This window comes from Carassius gibelio, chromosome A15 (assembly GCF_023724105.1).
Source record: "Carassius gibelio isolate Cgi1373 ecotype wild population from Czech Republic chromosome A15, carGib1.2-hapl.c, whole genome shotgun sequence".
Classification (NCBI taxonomy): Eukaryota; Metazoa; Chordata; class Actinopteri; order Cypriniformes; family Cyprinidae; genus Carassius; species Carassius gibelio.
Window position 1 is genome coordinate 6150843 of NC_068385.1, and position 13743 is coordinate 6164585.

At 35.1% G+C, this 13743-nt stretch overlaps 1 protein-coding gene and 1 long non-coding RNA gene across 3 annotated transcripts in view; one reads left to right on the forward strand and one right to left on the reverse strand.

The window, feature by feature from the left end:
• Positions 1-13743, reverse strand: part of LOC128029013 (uncharacterized) — a 385593-nt gene that overhangs the window by 150134 nt on the left and 221716 nt on the right. The window contains exons 38-39 of one of the 2 annotated variants that reach the window (XM_052616457.1): positions 7361-7774; positions 3978-4451 (exon numbers count right to left, since the gene is read on the reverse strand). The exons of the other annotated variant lie outside the window; for it this stretch is intronic. Of the exons in view, the coding sequence (XP_052472417.1) occupies positions 3978-4451; positions 7361-7774 (888 nt within the window). The remainder of the gene's footprint in view (positions 1-3977; positions 4452-7360; positions 7775-13743) is intronic. 2 annotated transcript variants of the gene reach the window in all.
• The window catches only part of LOC128029018 (uncharacterized), a 247494-nt gene that overhangs the window by 148266 nt on the left and 85485 nt on the right, over positions 1-13743 (forward strand). The window lies entirely within an intron of this gene.

Consider the following 13743-nt stretch of genomic DNA (forward strand, 5'->3'; position numbering starts at 1 on the left):
TGGACGGTCTCCCGAGCGGATACGATTGGAACGCTGTTTTCGCGTTGTATTATGGACTGTGGAAACAGAGGCTTTTGGAAACGATTGAGCATGTTTAGTCTTGTAAGGCGTTGTACCGAAAGACATGATTATAGCGGTAACATTAGCCCCTTACCAGACCCCCCCCCCCCCCCCCATTTTTGGCATGGAGGCAGAATTTACATACCCAAAATAAAGAGGTTTCTGTTCGTGATTCTTTCTGACTAGATCCATGATCAACATTTGTCCACGAGCTAACACTTTGACGTTTACCGTTCAGGAATAGGAATAGTTTTCCTGACATGATGGAAAATTATCACTGGAATGATGTTTTATCGAAATATTGGTCAAATATAAAAGCCAAAGTCTTTAGACTTCAATTGATGCGCGGTTTATCCAGATCAAGTAAGAGAGTGATGTTTAACGTGCTGTGAAAAATGAAACGATAGTAGACTGGGGCCGTTGGCGATGCTTGCAGCAAATGGGTTAACAGCAGTTATGTGCTATTCGCTTCCAAGTGGTTTCTAAAGATATTTACTTTCGGTTTTTTTTTTTTTTTTTTTTTGTATTACGGTCCTTAAAAGGCGACGGTAATTTTACCCACACTTGCTATCCTGCATCAAAACACGAGGGCAGATGCGTTTTAGATTAATTTTGAGTGATCACGCCAGTGAATGGTAAAATAGGTCCCTAATGATTTGGTCCTACCAGAAGACTTGCATGGAAATTAAAATTTAAAATTAAATTAAGCATTTAGCAGACGCTTTTATCCAGAGACTTAATTTTTTTTTTTTTTTTTTTTTTTTTGAACTTATGTCTGTATCATTTCGGTGAGGTTTAAACGTGCGCGGTAAGGCGAATGTAACAACAATAATAATAATAATAATAATAATGATAATAATAATAATAATGCATTTTATTTGTAAGAACAAACGCCAAAAGCAATACGACAATTCATTAAAGACAGACAGTCTTGAATAACTGTGACTTAAATCAACTTTTTAAAATCGCCCAACGTTGGTGCATATCTGACGTGCAGAAGAAGTACATTCCATAGCTTAGGGGCTTTATATGAAAAGGCTCTTTCCCCCATGGTCTTTAGCTCACATTATGGCTGGTGAAGTGAAAGAGTTAGTAGAGCGAAGAGAGCGTGATGGAATATAAGGACTGATGAGTTCACGAAGATACTCAGGTGCCGTCCCATGAAGTGCCTGGTATGTTAAGATAGGAATTTTAAAATCAATTCTCACATTTACGGGAAGCCCGTGTAATTGTGAAAGAACCGGTGTAATGTGTTCGCGAGGAGAAGTACGATCGTGCGTCAGAAATTGTATATACTGAAGCTTGCTCAACGATTTAGCTGGAAGGCCTGAGAACAAGGCATTACAATAATCTAACCTAATGCCTTGGCTTCGTGGTTAAAAGTGGCATCATCATCCGACGGAACGGTGTATCTGTAGTCCAAATCTATGCGCGATCCACGCCCCGGATCAGCGGGTGGCGGTAATGCACCTTTACGTTGGTTTGCCAAAACCGCCGTAAAATGCTAGTAGAAGAAGACGGAACTACGTCATGACGTTGTTTAACAAAACTTTAGCCGCGAAACTGCTTTTAGATGCAACACTTTGGATGCAAACTACCGTAAAACATCCAATGAAGAAAAAGAAGAACCTGTTTTTTAGCGTCTTCGCCTGGAAATGTATTGGTCTGCGCCGCTAGAGGAAGCGGCCTCAACTGCCACTCGGCCGGAACGCCGTGGTGGAAGACTGAGCCGCAGTGAAAACTGTTCAGCCCAGGCTGGTTGGATTCTTTCTGCTGCAATCCAGCGCTCGACGAGAGTTCGGTCTCGGGCTGCACGATCGTGTATCGAGCAAGGCGAGCTCGGATTCGCACGGTTTATTGGCCACTATGTGTGGCTTGGCGAGGAGAGCAGCTGTCGCGATGACGCTTAATGCTGCTCAACGGCCGTGTTTGGCTGGGTAGAAATTATCTCGGGTCCGGCAAAAGCAGCAGGTCTTATAAATCCCCTGTGTAGCAGTCAATTGGGTCTGTGATAAGGTGACTGGCGAAGCGAACCAGCATGCTGATAAACCGTCAATGGATAGAGGTAAGTCAGGGATATTTATACTCTGAGATTGATTACTTGATTGTGGTCCACCTGTGTTGATTAGGCTAAGTATCTGACGCGCTCCTCCCGAATCTTATTGATAATTACATTTAATGAAAACAGAAATAAATTTTAAGGGACTGCTGTTTAATTTAGTTTTATATATGTGCTCATATCAATTTTTTTGTTCTAATGTCACAAGTAATAATCTCAAGGTTTACTGGGTTTCACTTGATTCTGTGATTCTTTTGTTGTGTGGGTTTGGTGCAGTGCACTAAAAATATTACAATATTGCTCACGTACTCCAAACTGACAAACATCTTAATCAGTAAAGAAAGGTTAGCATTCAGGACAGAGATGAACATCTTAAATAGGACTATAATTCGATCAGGAATTATTATATGAGCATTTGGTAACTTGTATAGGTTTAAAAATAGACACACAACACAACAACATTGTTCAGTTACTTTAGTGTTTGCAGCTCTACTGTAGACAGATTCTTCTGATGACAGTCCTGACAAGACATAGTTCTGAGTGTTGTTCCGGCAAAATACAAGGACTCTCTCATAATTATGGCCGTGATTGAGCACATGATTAGAGCAATTTATACTTTCAGATGCCATTGGAACTTAAAAATTTCGGGATTCTTTTTTCCTCCCTGTATTAATTATTCTGGACCGTTTAATGGTTAAATTAAATTGTAAAAATCTTAAAGTATGTCTAATTAATTGAAATCATAATAACAACAACTTTATTATTATGATTATAATTTGTTTTACAATAATAGTGCCCTGTGGAATGCTGTATGTATGTATGCATTTTTAAAAAGTCTGTGTTGTCTGTTTTAATTTAAAAAAAAAAATTCTGGATTCTTGATTTAATACAAATGTTTTATCAAAAATGGTGTTAATCACGTGAAGGCGTGAAAAATTACCTTTTAAAATGCACTCAAATGAAAATGTAACTATTACTTCACCATAGATTTACTATTAAAATTAAAACATGGAAGAGAAATGGTGTGATTATACCTTTAAAAAGTTATGATTTAATAAATGAATTATTATTAATTCGTACTTTGACAAGAATGTACAGTAGTAATATATTTCTGTCAAAATGTCTTAGACTTAAAGATCTTTAAACTGGTCTTTTATTTTGACAGTTTCTTTTGAAGACCTTTGAGTGTCTGTGTATATAATATGATGATAGTTTTCTCAAGTGAAATGGTGAAATGCTTGTGAAGTGATGCTCAGAGCAGCTCTAAAGATGAAGTTAATGTGTTCATGTCATAGTGAGACGACAGATGCTGAAAACACCACCAGCACTTGCTTCAGTGTGTGTGTAGCAGGAGGAACCACAACATTCATTCACTCAGAGACGAGCAGAAAATACAAACTTTAGATTTAAATAGCAGTCTTTTGTGCTTTTATATTCACAGACACTAGTCAATATTGTCAATATTTCATTAAGTCAGCGCTGCTTTTGATTTATTCATCCAAGATTCACTCAAGGTGACATTCCACGTTATACAGTAAATTTCTTTTTTTATGTTTTTGTTTTCTAAAAAATCAACTGAAACTTAAAATGTGAAAATTAACAAATAATCTAAATTGTTTATTTGAGACTTTCTTTCAAAATGATTTAAGCCACTGAATTAGTTAATATTAAGTTAAGTTAATATTAACAGTCAAACAGAGAGTTTCTACAGTGTGTTTGTGTTCTGACTATCATGACAGTAGATCTGTTGTTTCCTGTGTGTTACATCACATCAGTGTGTGCTGAAAACAGATGAACACAATCACACTGTTCACAGAGCAAACAAGAAGCACAGAGAAACAAACACAGAAAGTCTCACCTCAGCTGTGAGATGTAGGGCAGACACTGCAGGAATCCCTTCACTTCACTCTCTTCATCTGTCCAGTCTATCAGCTCTACTGGTTTCTTCTCTGTTTGGAGTTTCAGCACTTCTAGGAGGATGGAGCTCTTTCTCTCTGAGAGATATATGCTCCAGACTGCAGGAGCTGACTGATAAATTGGCTGTAATGCTGGAAGGACACTCCTGCCTGTTTGAGTCTCATAGTCCTTCACATGTGAACACAGATCCAGCAGGAAATCAGAATGTTCTCCGATAGACATCATCTTAAGCTCAGCATCATCACAATCATCAATCCATTCATTACAGAGAAATGATCTGTAGCTGCACACTGATGCTAACAGCTCAATGTAATTCTCTCCTGTAGTTGTAACACACTTTGAAGCTGCAACAGTCAGATTCAGCAGAAACTGAGCAGCAGATTCCCTGTCAATAATGAAATCAGGATCATGAATTCTGTGGAGACAAACAAAATAATCATGTTCATGTCCAGAGCTGGATAATATTATATAAAGTACTGTAATATAAATGATCATAGTTTGTATGTACGCAGCCACATGAACAATGCTTTTCTTTCTTTAAAATATAATCATAAGATTATATAAGTCTTTCATGGAGTTTTTTTTCCTTATGCCTCTGGTTTCTAAAAAAAACAACCAGATTCTTAAAGAAAGAAAAAAAAATCTTTAATTAGTTAGATTTTTTAAAGACACTCCTTTAAAAGTAAAGTAACTGAATCAGGTGATATGAAGTTAAATCTGTAACAGAAAGTTTCTACTCTGTGTTTGTGTGCTGACTATCATGAGAATAAACCATCTACAGCTTCAATAAAGTGTCATGAATCACCTCAGATTAAAAAAAAAACCTGAAGAAATGATTGTGTAAAGCTGTGGAAAAGTGAAGAGTGGGACAAGGTAAAGGATATGAAGAGGGAGACAAATACCAATAAACCAGACTGTAGCAACTCATATTGTGAAAAAGTATAACTTAATAAGAAAGGATTAACAAGGTTTAAGATTTTAAAGTGTATGAAGAGGAAGACAACTATCAAAACAACACAGATCATACAACACAGCCATTAAAGAGTAAAGAATATTCAAATGTGAGTGGAGAAAAAAAAAACACTAGACTTGAAAGCACTTTGATGTATTTTAAAAATATAACCCGATGACATCAAACTTATAAGCATCTCTGTATTAGAGACTATTTTTTCTCATGTTCAACTTGAACTTAATATGACATACTGTATGTGTTTGTTAGGGTCTGAATGAAGAATGTTTATCTTTCTTTTAAATATGAATATAAGATAAATAAGTCTTTCAGATTATTTTCATTATGTCTTGTTATAATTAGTCTGACGTTGAGTGCATAAGACCCTGTTTCTCGTGGAGCTGTGCACAGCATTTTTTGTAACTTTGTTTGTGTCTCTGTTTCTGAAGAAACACGACCAGCACTCAGTCTGAGCTTGTCCGAATTGCTTACATTTAATAAATGAGCCTACAATAGCAGAAATAATCATTTTTAATTAAAGTTAAAGTCAATATTTAATAAACATGATAACAACAACAACAATAATGATAATAATAATAATAAAAATATGAAAATGTTTAATGAAATCAGAAAATAATTTTTAAGGGACTGTTGTTTAATTTAGTTTTATATATGTGCTCATATCAATTTTTTTGTTCTAATGTCACAAGTAATAATCTCAAGGTTTACTGGGTTTCACTTGATTCTGTGATTCTTTAGTTGTGTGGGTTTGGTGCAGTGCACTAAAAATATTATAATATTGCTCACGTACTCCAAACTGACCCTCATCTTAATCAGTAAAGAAAGGTTAGCATTCAGGACAGAGATGAACATCTTAAATAGGACTATAATTAAATCAGGAATTATTATATGAGCATTTGGTAACTTGTATAGGTTTAAAAATAGACACACAACACAACAACAAGACTGTTCAGTTACTTTAGTGTTTGCAGCTCTACTGTAGACAGATTCTCCTGATGACAGTCCTGACAAGACATAGTTCTGAGTGTTGTTCCGGCAAAATACAAGGACTCTCTCATAATTATGGCCGTGATTGAGCACATGATTAGAGCAATTTATACTTTCAGATGCCATTGGAATTTAAAAATTTCGGGATTCTTTTTTCCTCCCTGTATTAATTATTCTGCACTCTGTTTTAATGGTTAAATTAAATTGTAGAAATCTTAAAGTATGTCTAATTAATTGAAATCATAATAACAACAACTTTATTATTATGATTATTATTTTTTTTTTACAATAATAGTGCCCTGTGGAATGCTGTATGTATGTATGCATTTTTAAAAAGTCTGTGTTGTCGGTTTTAATTAAAAAAAAAAATTCTGGATTCTTGATTTAATACAAATGTTTTATCAAAAATGGTGGTAATCACGTGAAGGCGTGAAAAATTACCTTTTAAAATGTACTCAAATGAAAATGTAACTATTACTTCACCATAGATTTACTATTAAAATTAAAACATGGAAGAGAAATGGTGTGATTATACCTTTAAAAAGTTATGATTTAATAAATGAATTATTATTAATTCATACTTTGACAAGAATGTACAGTAGTAATATATTTCTGTCAAAATGTCTTAGACTTAAAGATCTTTAAACTGGTCTTTTATTTTGACAGTTTCTTTTGAAGACCTTTGAGTGTCTGTGTATATAATATGATGATAGTTTTCTCAAGTGAAATGGTGAAATGCTTGTGAAGTGATGCTCAGAGCAGCTCTAAAGATGAAGTTCATGTGTTCATGTCATAGTGAGACGACAGATGCTGAAAACACCACCAGCACTTGGTTCAGTGTGTGTGTAGCAGAAGGAACCACAACATACATTCACTCAGAGACGAGCAGAAAATACAAACTTTAGATTTAAATAGAAGTCTTTTGTGCTTTTATATTCACAGACACTAGTCAATATTGTCAATATTTCATTAAGTCAGTGCTGCTTTTGATTTATTCATCCAAGATTCACTCAAGGTGACATTCCACGTTATACAGTAAATTAATTTTTTTATGTTTTTGTTTTCTAAAAAATCAACTGAAACTTAAAATGTGAAAATTAACAAATAATCTAAATCATTTATTTGAGACTTTCTTTCAAAATGATTTAAGCCACTGAATTAGTTAATATTAGGTTAATTAAGTTAATATTAACTGTCATACAGGGAGTTTCTACAGTGTGTTTGTGTTCGTTCTGACTATCATGACAGTAGATCTGTTGTGTCCTGTGTGTTACATCACATCAGTGTGTGCTGAAAACAGATGAACACAATCACACTGTTCACAGAACAAACAAGAAGCACAGAGAAACAAACACAGAAAGTCTCACCTCAGCTGTGAGATGTAGGGCAGACACTGCAGGAATCCCTTCACTTCACTCTCTTCATCTGTGCAGTCTCTCAGCTCTACTGGTTTCTTCTCTGTTTGGAGTTTCAGCACTTCTAGGAGGATGGAGCTCTTTCTCTCTGAGAGATCTATGCTCCAGACTGCAGGAGCTGACTGATAAATTGGCTGTAATGCTGGAAGGACACTCCTGCCTGTTTGAGTCTCATAGTCCTTCACATGTGAACACAGATCCAGCAGGAAATCACATTTCTCATAATTTACAGAGGAAAGCAGTTTCTTCACAGTTTCTTCTATTGTCTCTTTCTGATGGAGCACAGCTTGCAGACACAAATCCAGTATGAATAATCTTCTTCTTTTGTCCCATGATTCAGCTGTTTTATTGTGTGGTACAGCAAATCTAAAGAGTGAACAAGATTCAGTTAGAGAAGAGTTCTTTTATAGTTGTGGCAACCTGTATAATTGGTGTGTTGTAAATGCAATCCTACAATGAAAATATGATAAAGCAGAGCTGAATTCTAAGGATTTTTTCTACTGACCCAGTCAGGACAGTAGTTCATATATATTTTACTTGCTCTTCCAAAAATGTTATTGGCACAACAACAACAACAAAAACAACAACAACAACATCAAAACAATAGAAATGGTTATTGCTCTGGTCATTTTTGACCCAGGTAAACTGCTGCTTCCAAGATGTTAGAAACATCCATTTCCTCTGGCCTCATAATTAGAAGTTGCCATCATGTTTAAAGTTGTGCGTAGTTAAATCTGTATGGTGAAGCTGCACTACCCATAGACAGCGCAGAACGGATGAGAATCACAGATAAAAATAAAAATAAAAAAGAAGTAGGGGGTACCCCAGATTTTTGTTTAGTAAAAAATAATTGACAAATCTGATTAAGCTCACGCAGTTAGGATATGGTACATTTCGTTAATTAATTATTAAAAGTCATTCATGTGACTGAAGTCTGTATATGCTCTCAAAATGTAAATGCCTCTGTCAGCGTCAGCGTCAGAGCCAGAGTCAGGGCCAGGGCCATACCTACCAAATGAGGTCCAGACCACTGTATTTTTCAAATAACAGAGGTTATAAAACAATTACCTCATATTAATTCTGCTTTGTTGCTACAAGAATAAAAAGCCAAAATAACATTTCTTCTCATCTGAGATGCATCAGCAGTAGGGGTGTGTGATATATATTGTCTGGAATAATATCGTAATTGTTGTTTTAACGATATGCGATTTGACATTATCGAGTATTTTGCAAAAACCAATCAAAACATCCCTACAGAGCGCACATGTACAGAATGCGTTCTTTGACTGCATGATTCAGTCTATTAAAATGCATTTAGAATGATCACAAATTCACAACATGGGGCAGAAAATGTATATATTTATACCACTTCATATAGTTAATCAATTTCACACAAAGAGTGATGTTTTTTCTCAAAAAATTTACCGGACGGTCGAAACGTTGAAATAAATCCTTTTATCGAGAAGTTATATCAGTGTCATCATCAGTGTGACATCACATTGGCTCTTTTTCTCCAAAAATTACCATGATTACAAATGTGATATTGATTTTTTACAACAGCTCAATAAACAAGAAGTTAATTAAGAGACTTACATTTTAGATAGCATATTGCCTGATTTATTCCTGAATGAATCACCCTTTTAAATGATTCGGTCCCATAGCAGTGACTCATTGACTTATTGACAGTGATTGCTGCCACCTATTCGCACATTTCAACTTTTTTGATTTATCATGTTTTAAATAATTTCAGATATCAGTAATCAACGTTTTATGTTTAATATATCGAAACGTTATTTATGAATTTGTATTTGCAGGTTAAATGCATTCATGTCTTGCAGTAAACAGTGTGTAAATATTAATAATACATCTAAATGCTACTTCAGATGTAGCTTCTGTGTTGATTTCATTTAACAGCCCCAAAACTCTCTAGTTTTGGTGTATATAGCTAAAATTTGAAAAGTACAAACAAGGTTTTGACAGGTACTGTATAATATTGTAACCTAGTGCTTATATTGCTTAAATGCCATTGATTAGATGGATTTGTGGCCCAAGAAGCTGGGATTTGCTTCAGACCCCATGACCCTGCAGAGGATAAGTGGTTTGGAGAGTGAATGGATGGATGAACTTGCAAGATAGCACTCTGACTTTCTTTTTATTTTGTTTCTCTTCTTACTGCGGTTCAGCTTAGAAAATACCTTTCCATTATCTTTATACTTTATACTATAGTTTCCACAGGGTGAAAAAAGGGCATAGTAAGTCAGAATGATCATTAGGTATGATATATACTTCATTGATGTATACTGTAAATGCAATAAATAGTTTAATAATTTATCTTGTTAAGTCTAAGTCTTTTTTGTATACTCTGAATCAACTTAATTGTTTTTGTCTGCAATGCTTTGCACGTTTGTAGTTGATTCCTTCATTTAAAACAGTGTACAGTTTTTTTTCTTTTACCTTTGTCCTGCACTTTAAAAACACACTTGTCTTTTTGTGTGTTTTTAAATACTTTATTTGTTTCAAATAAAAGTGTGTAATGTTGTGTTTCACCTTAGAGCTGGTTGACTTTGGTTCATGGCTTACATTTTTTTAACAATCACTTTTTAATAATCCCTATGTGAAAAATGAATGGGAAAAATACTTATGGATCCAAGGCCACTGAAAAGTGGACATGCACTGTTGCACTCTATTGTGAAAATGATCAAATGACAATGACTTGATAAAACAGTTTTGTCAAATATAAACTAATATAAAATAAGATCAGCAGGTAACAAGAGCATTTCATCCTACATGGTTTGTGGTGTGAAGCTGTGTGTCGTGTCCGGATTACTCTATTATGTTTGCTTTGTCATAATTACAATCTAAATGTACAGCATCCCTCAAAATTTTATCAAACAAAAAGTCATCCTGGCCTGATATTAAAGCTCCAGCTGTGTGGTTTTCTTTCTTCAGTACAAAAGTTGCACGGTATTAAATAGATTTACAAAATTCATTTGACAAATTAACTTTAAGAATTAAAAATCCTGTTACAAAGAGACGAGTTAAAATACAATAGAGTATAAAATAAATTATGGGTTAAAAAATATAAACACTTATATTTAAATTACTGTTGAATTATTCTCTTTAGTAATGGTTTAAATCCAAAAGCTAATGATCATAAGAGTTTACAGATATATTTTTTTTATTTGTGAAATGTATTAAAGTTTTAGTTTACAGACATGACAGTGGTTTTTATCACTGCTCAGTTACAAGCACAAAGTCTTGAATATGAGTTCAAAGCATAAAATAACTGTCAGAATTGAATCACTATGGTAACAGAAAATAACATACAAGTGGAAAAACAACTGGTCCAGAAAGAGTTCTGCTGATGTTTTTCTAGATGTGGGGACAAACTGGCATTTGAATCAACTGCTGGCAGCAAAATGGCTAATGATTGAGTTCCTACAGACTTTCTTAAAGGTTTTTATTCTATTTTAAGAAATAAACATGATACTAAAACTGTGTAACAGATATGCAGATCATTGATTCATGGGTTAAATTCAGGCATACAAATGAAACCCTTTTTGCACTAAATGCCTGGCCTGGTGCCAGCCTGGCTGGACTTAAATTATTTTACGATACCCATGCGAGCCTCAAAGGGGACATGAAATTCCCCCACACACAGACACACACATAAGCACACACACGCAAACGAACTTTTCTTTATACTTTTTATGTAAGTCTTTAATAATATGTATTTTGAATATGTTTGTGGGTACAATGGTTAATCCTTGTTATGCGACGATTATAATTTTACTAGCTTATAAATTGGAAATGTTCCCCTCATCTTAACTTTCTCAAAGAGCCATGTTTCTGTAACCCCCCACTCCTTTGCAGCTCATAAAACTTTATGACCCCCCTGGGCAACAGGACAGGAGAGAAGCCAAGTCACTGGTTTCTTTTCCCAATGCATTCTAAACTATTACCTTTTTGTTTTTATGTTTTCTAAATGTATTAAGTATTTCTTTTTGGTACATTAGATGTTTCCCATATGAATTGGGACTATCTGCAATTTATTAGCGTGTGTTAATCTTTAAATGTGTGTAATTCTGCATTTGAATGTAACTTCATGTTTTGATCATTTATATACATTATTTTTGGTATCCGTGTAATCGTCATGCTTTGACAGACCCATTTATCTAAAGCAAAGTAATGAAAAATTTATTAATCTTGAATTAGAACTTGCTAGAATATCACTGATGAAATTTAACAAGCCCCAAAGTTAGTAGAGTGGGTGTTTCCACAGAGACAAAGGAACTTTTCCCCCGCTACAGATCGCGGACGTTCATTGGTTGTTCACGCGAAAAGAGGCGTGAACCATCCCAAGCCATAAGAACTGACCGAACAAGATCCGCCTCTCCTTCTCTCTCTTCCTTCTCTTGCAAGCTGCTAACACGCTGCGACCCTCGTTGCTCCGCGCGGCCTTGGGCCGCGCTCATATCGCCGTCCCCCTCAGCACAGGGACTGAAGGGACAGCCATTATCATGGCTCCTTCGGAAGCTTTCGTTTTCGTTGTTTTGTTTTCTTTTCTTTACTAAGTTTATTCAACTATTCGCCTCTCCACACAAGGAAGACGAATTCTGGAACATTGTTTGTTGAACCTGTCAAATACCGCGCGAAGACAGAACAAAGGCCCGCTCCCGCTGCTCCACGCTCACGCCAAGATCCAGCACAGCTCACACGCGCGTCACACGACCTCCGACACACGCACGCTGTTTTCAAAAGGACCAGCGCACGCACACTGGGCCATGCAAGTATCGCTTTCTATGGAGATTTAAATGCTGTTTTAAAGTTGGTCTGTGATTTGATTCGTGTTGGCTGAGAAGGGTTACTGTCTATGATTTTCTTACCTGAGCTCATTCTGTGATCTCTCCCTCTTTCATGCTCTCTCTCTCTCTCTCTCTCTCTCCCTCATTTGGATTCCATTATGTCTTGTAAAAAGTTTACTGTCTGTATTGTCGTACGCATATTTACTCTGTGTGATTTGTAGTTTCGATGTATTATTAGTCAGTTATTAAAACCCATATATTCATGATTCTTGTCTCCACCACCCGCTCACATTACGAGTCACTGAAATGTCTGATCTAGCTACAAGCTTTAAATTTAGAAACTAAATTTATCATAAGGATAGGATAATGTTTTCCTGGCCAGAGAATATTTTTCCTTGAATTATAAGAAGTGATAACTTTATTGGAAATTGATAGGTCAATCTGGTTTGCTGGACAAACCACTGTTTGATTTGCAGTAATTTACAGTAAGAGATATCACAATAATTGATATGAAGAATGGAATATTGACATATTAATGAGTAAGTTACAGTGCCCTGTAATTAGTTATTGGTATAGACAATTGAGCTATTTTTCATAAACAATACAATTTATTGTAACTGTCATATGAGATATAAATATTAATCATATTCCTGATTAATTATTCAAATTCCTTATATATCATTTGAGTTAATTATACTGTACAACTCATTGTTGCTACAACTGAAAGATTATAAAGGTGGATGTTTATTATACATATTATATTTGTTCAAGCTGTCAAACTACAAAAAGATAATTTATCTTGTAATCTGTTGTGTTTGACCATTGACATTTTTTTTTCAACTTTTCATGGAATTGTATAAGAACTTATTTAAATTGTATACCGTATTTTCCGGACTATAAGTCGCACTTTTTTTCAAAGTTTAGCTGGTCCTGCAACTTATTGTCTGTATATCAAAATTAATTTGACATGAACCGAGAGAAATGAACCAATAGAAAACATTACCGTCTCCAGCCGCCAGAGGGCTCTCTATGCTGCTCAGTGCTCCTGTAGTCTACCACTGAGCAGCATAGAGCGCCCTCTCGCCGCTGTAGACGGTAATGTTTTCTCTTGGTTCTTGGTACTAAATAAATGCGACTTATAGTCCAGTGCGACTTATATATGTTTTTTTCCTCATCATGACGTATTTTTGGACTGGTGCGACTTATAGTCCGAAAAATACGGTAATTACTTTTATAAGAACACAGTTGCGGCAATTTAGTTGGTTGGCAAAGGGAAATTGCATTGCAACCAACAAAGTTACTAACTTAGTTACCAACTATGGTTTTGGGAAACGCACCCCAGCACTCAGTTTGAGCTTGTCCAAATAGCTTACATTTAATAAATGAGCCTACAATAGCAGAAATAATCATTTTTAATTGCAGTTAAAGTCAGTAGTTAATGAAAATTATAATTCATAATAATGATATGAAAATGGTTAATGAAATCAGAATTATATATATATAAATATATATATATAAATATATATATAT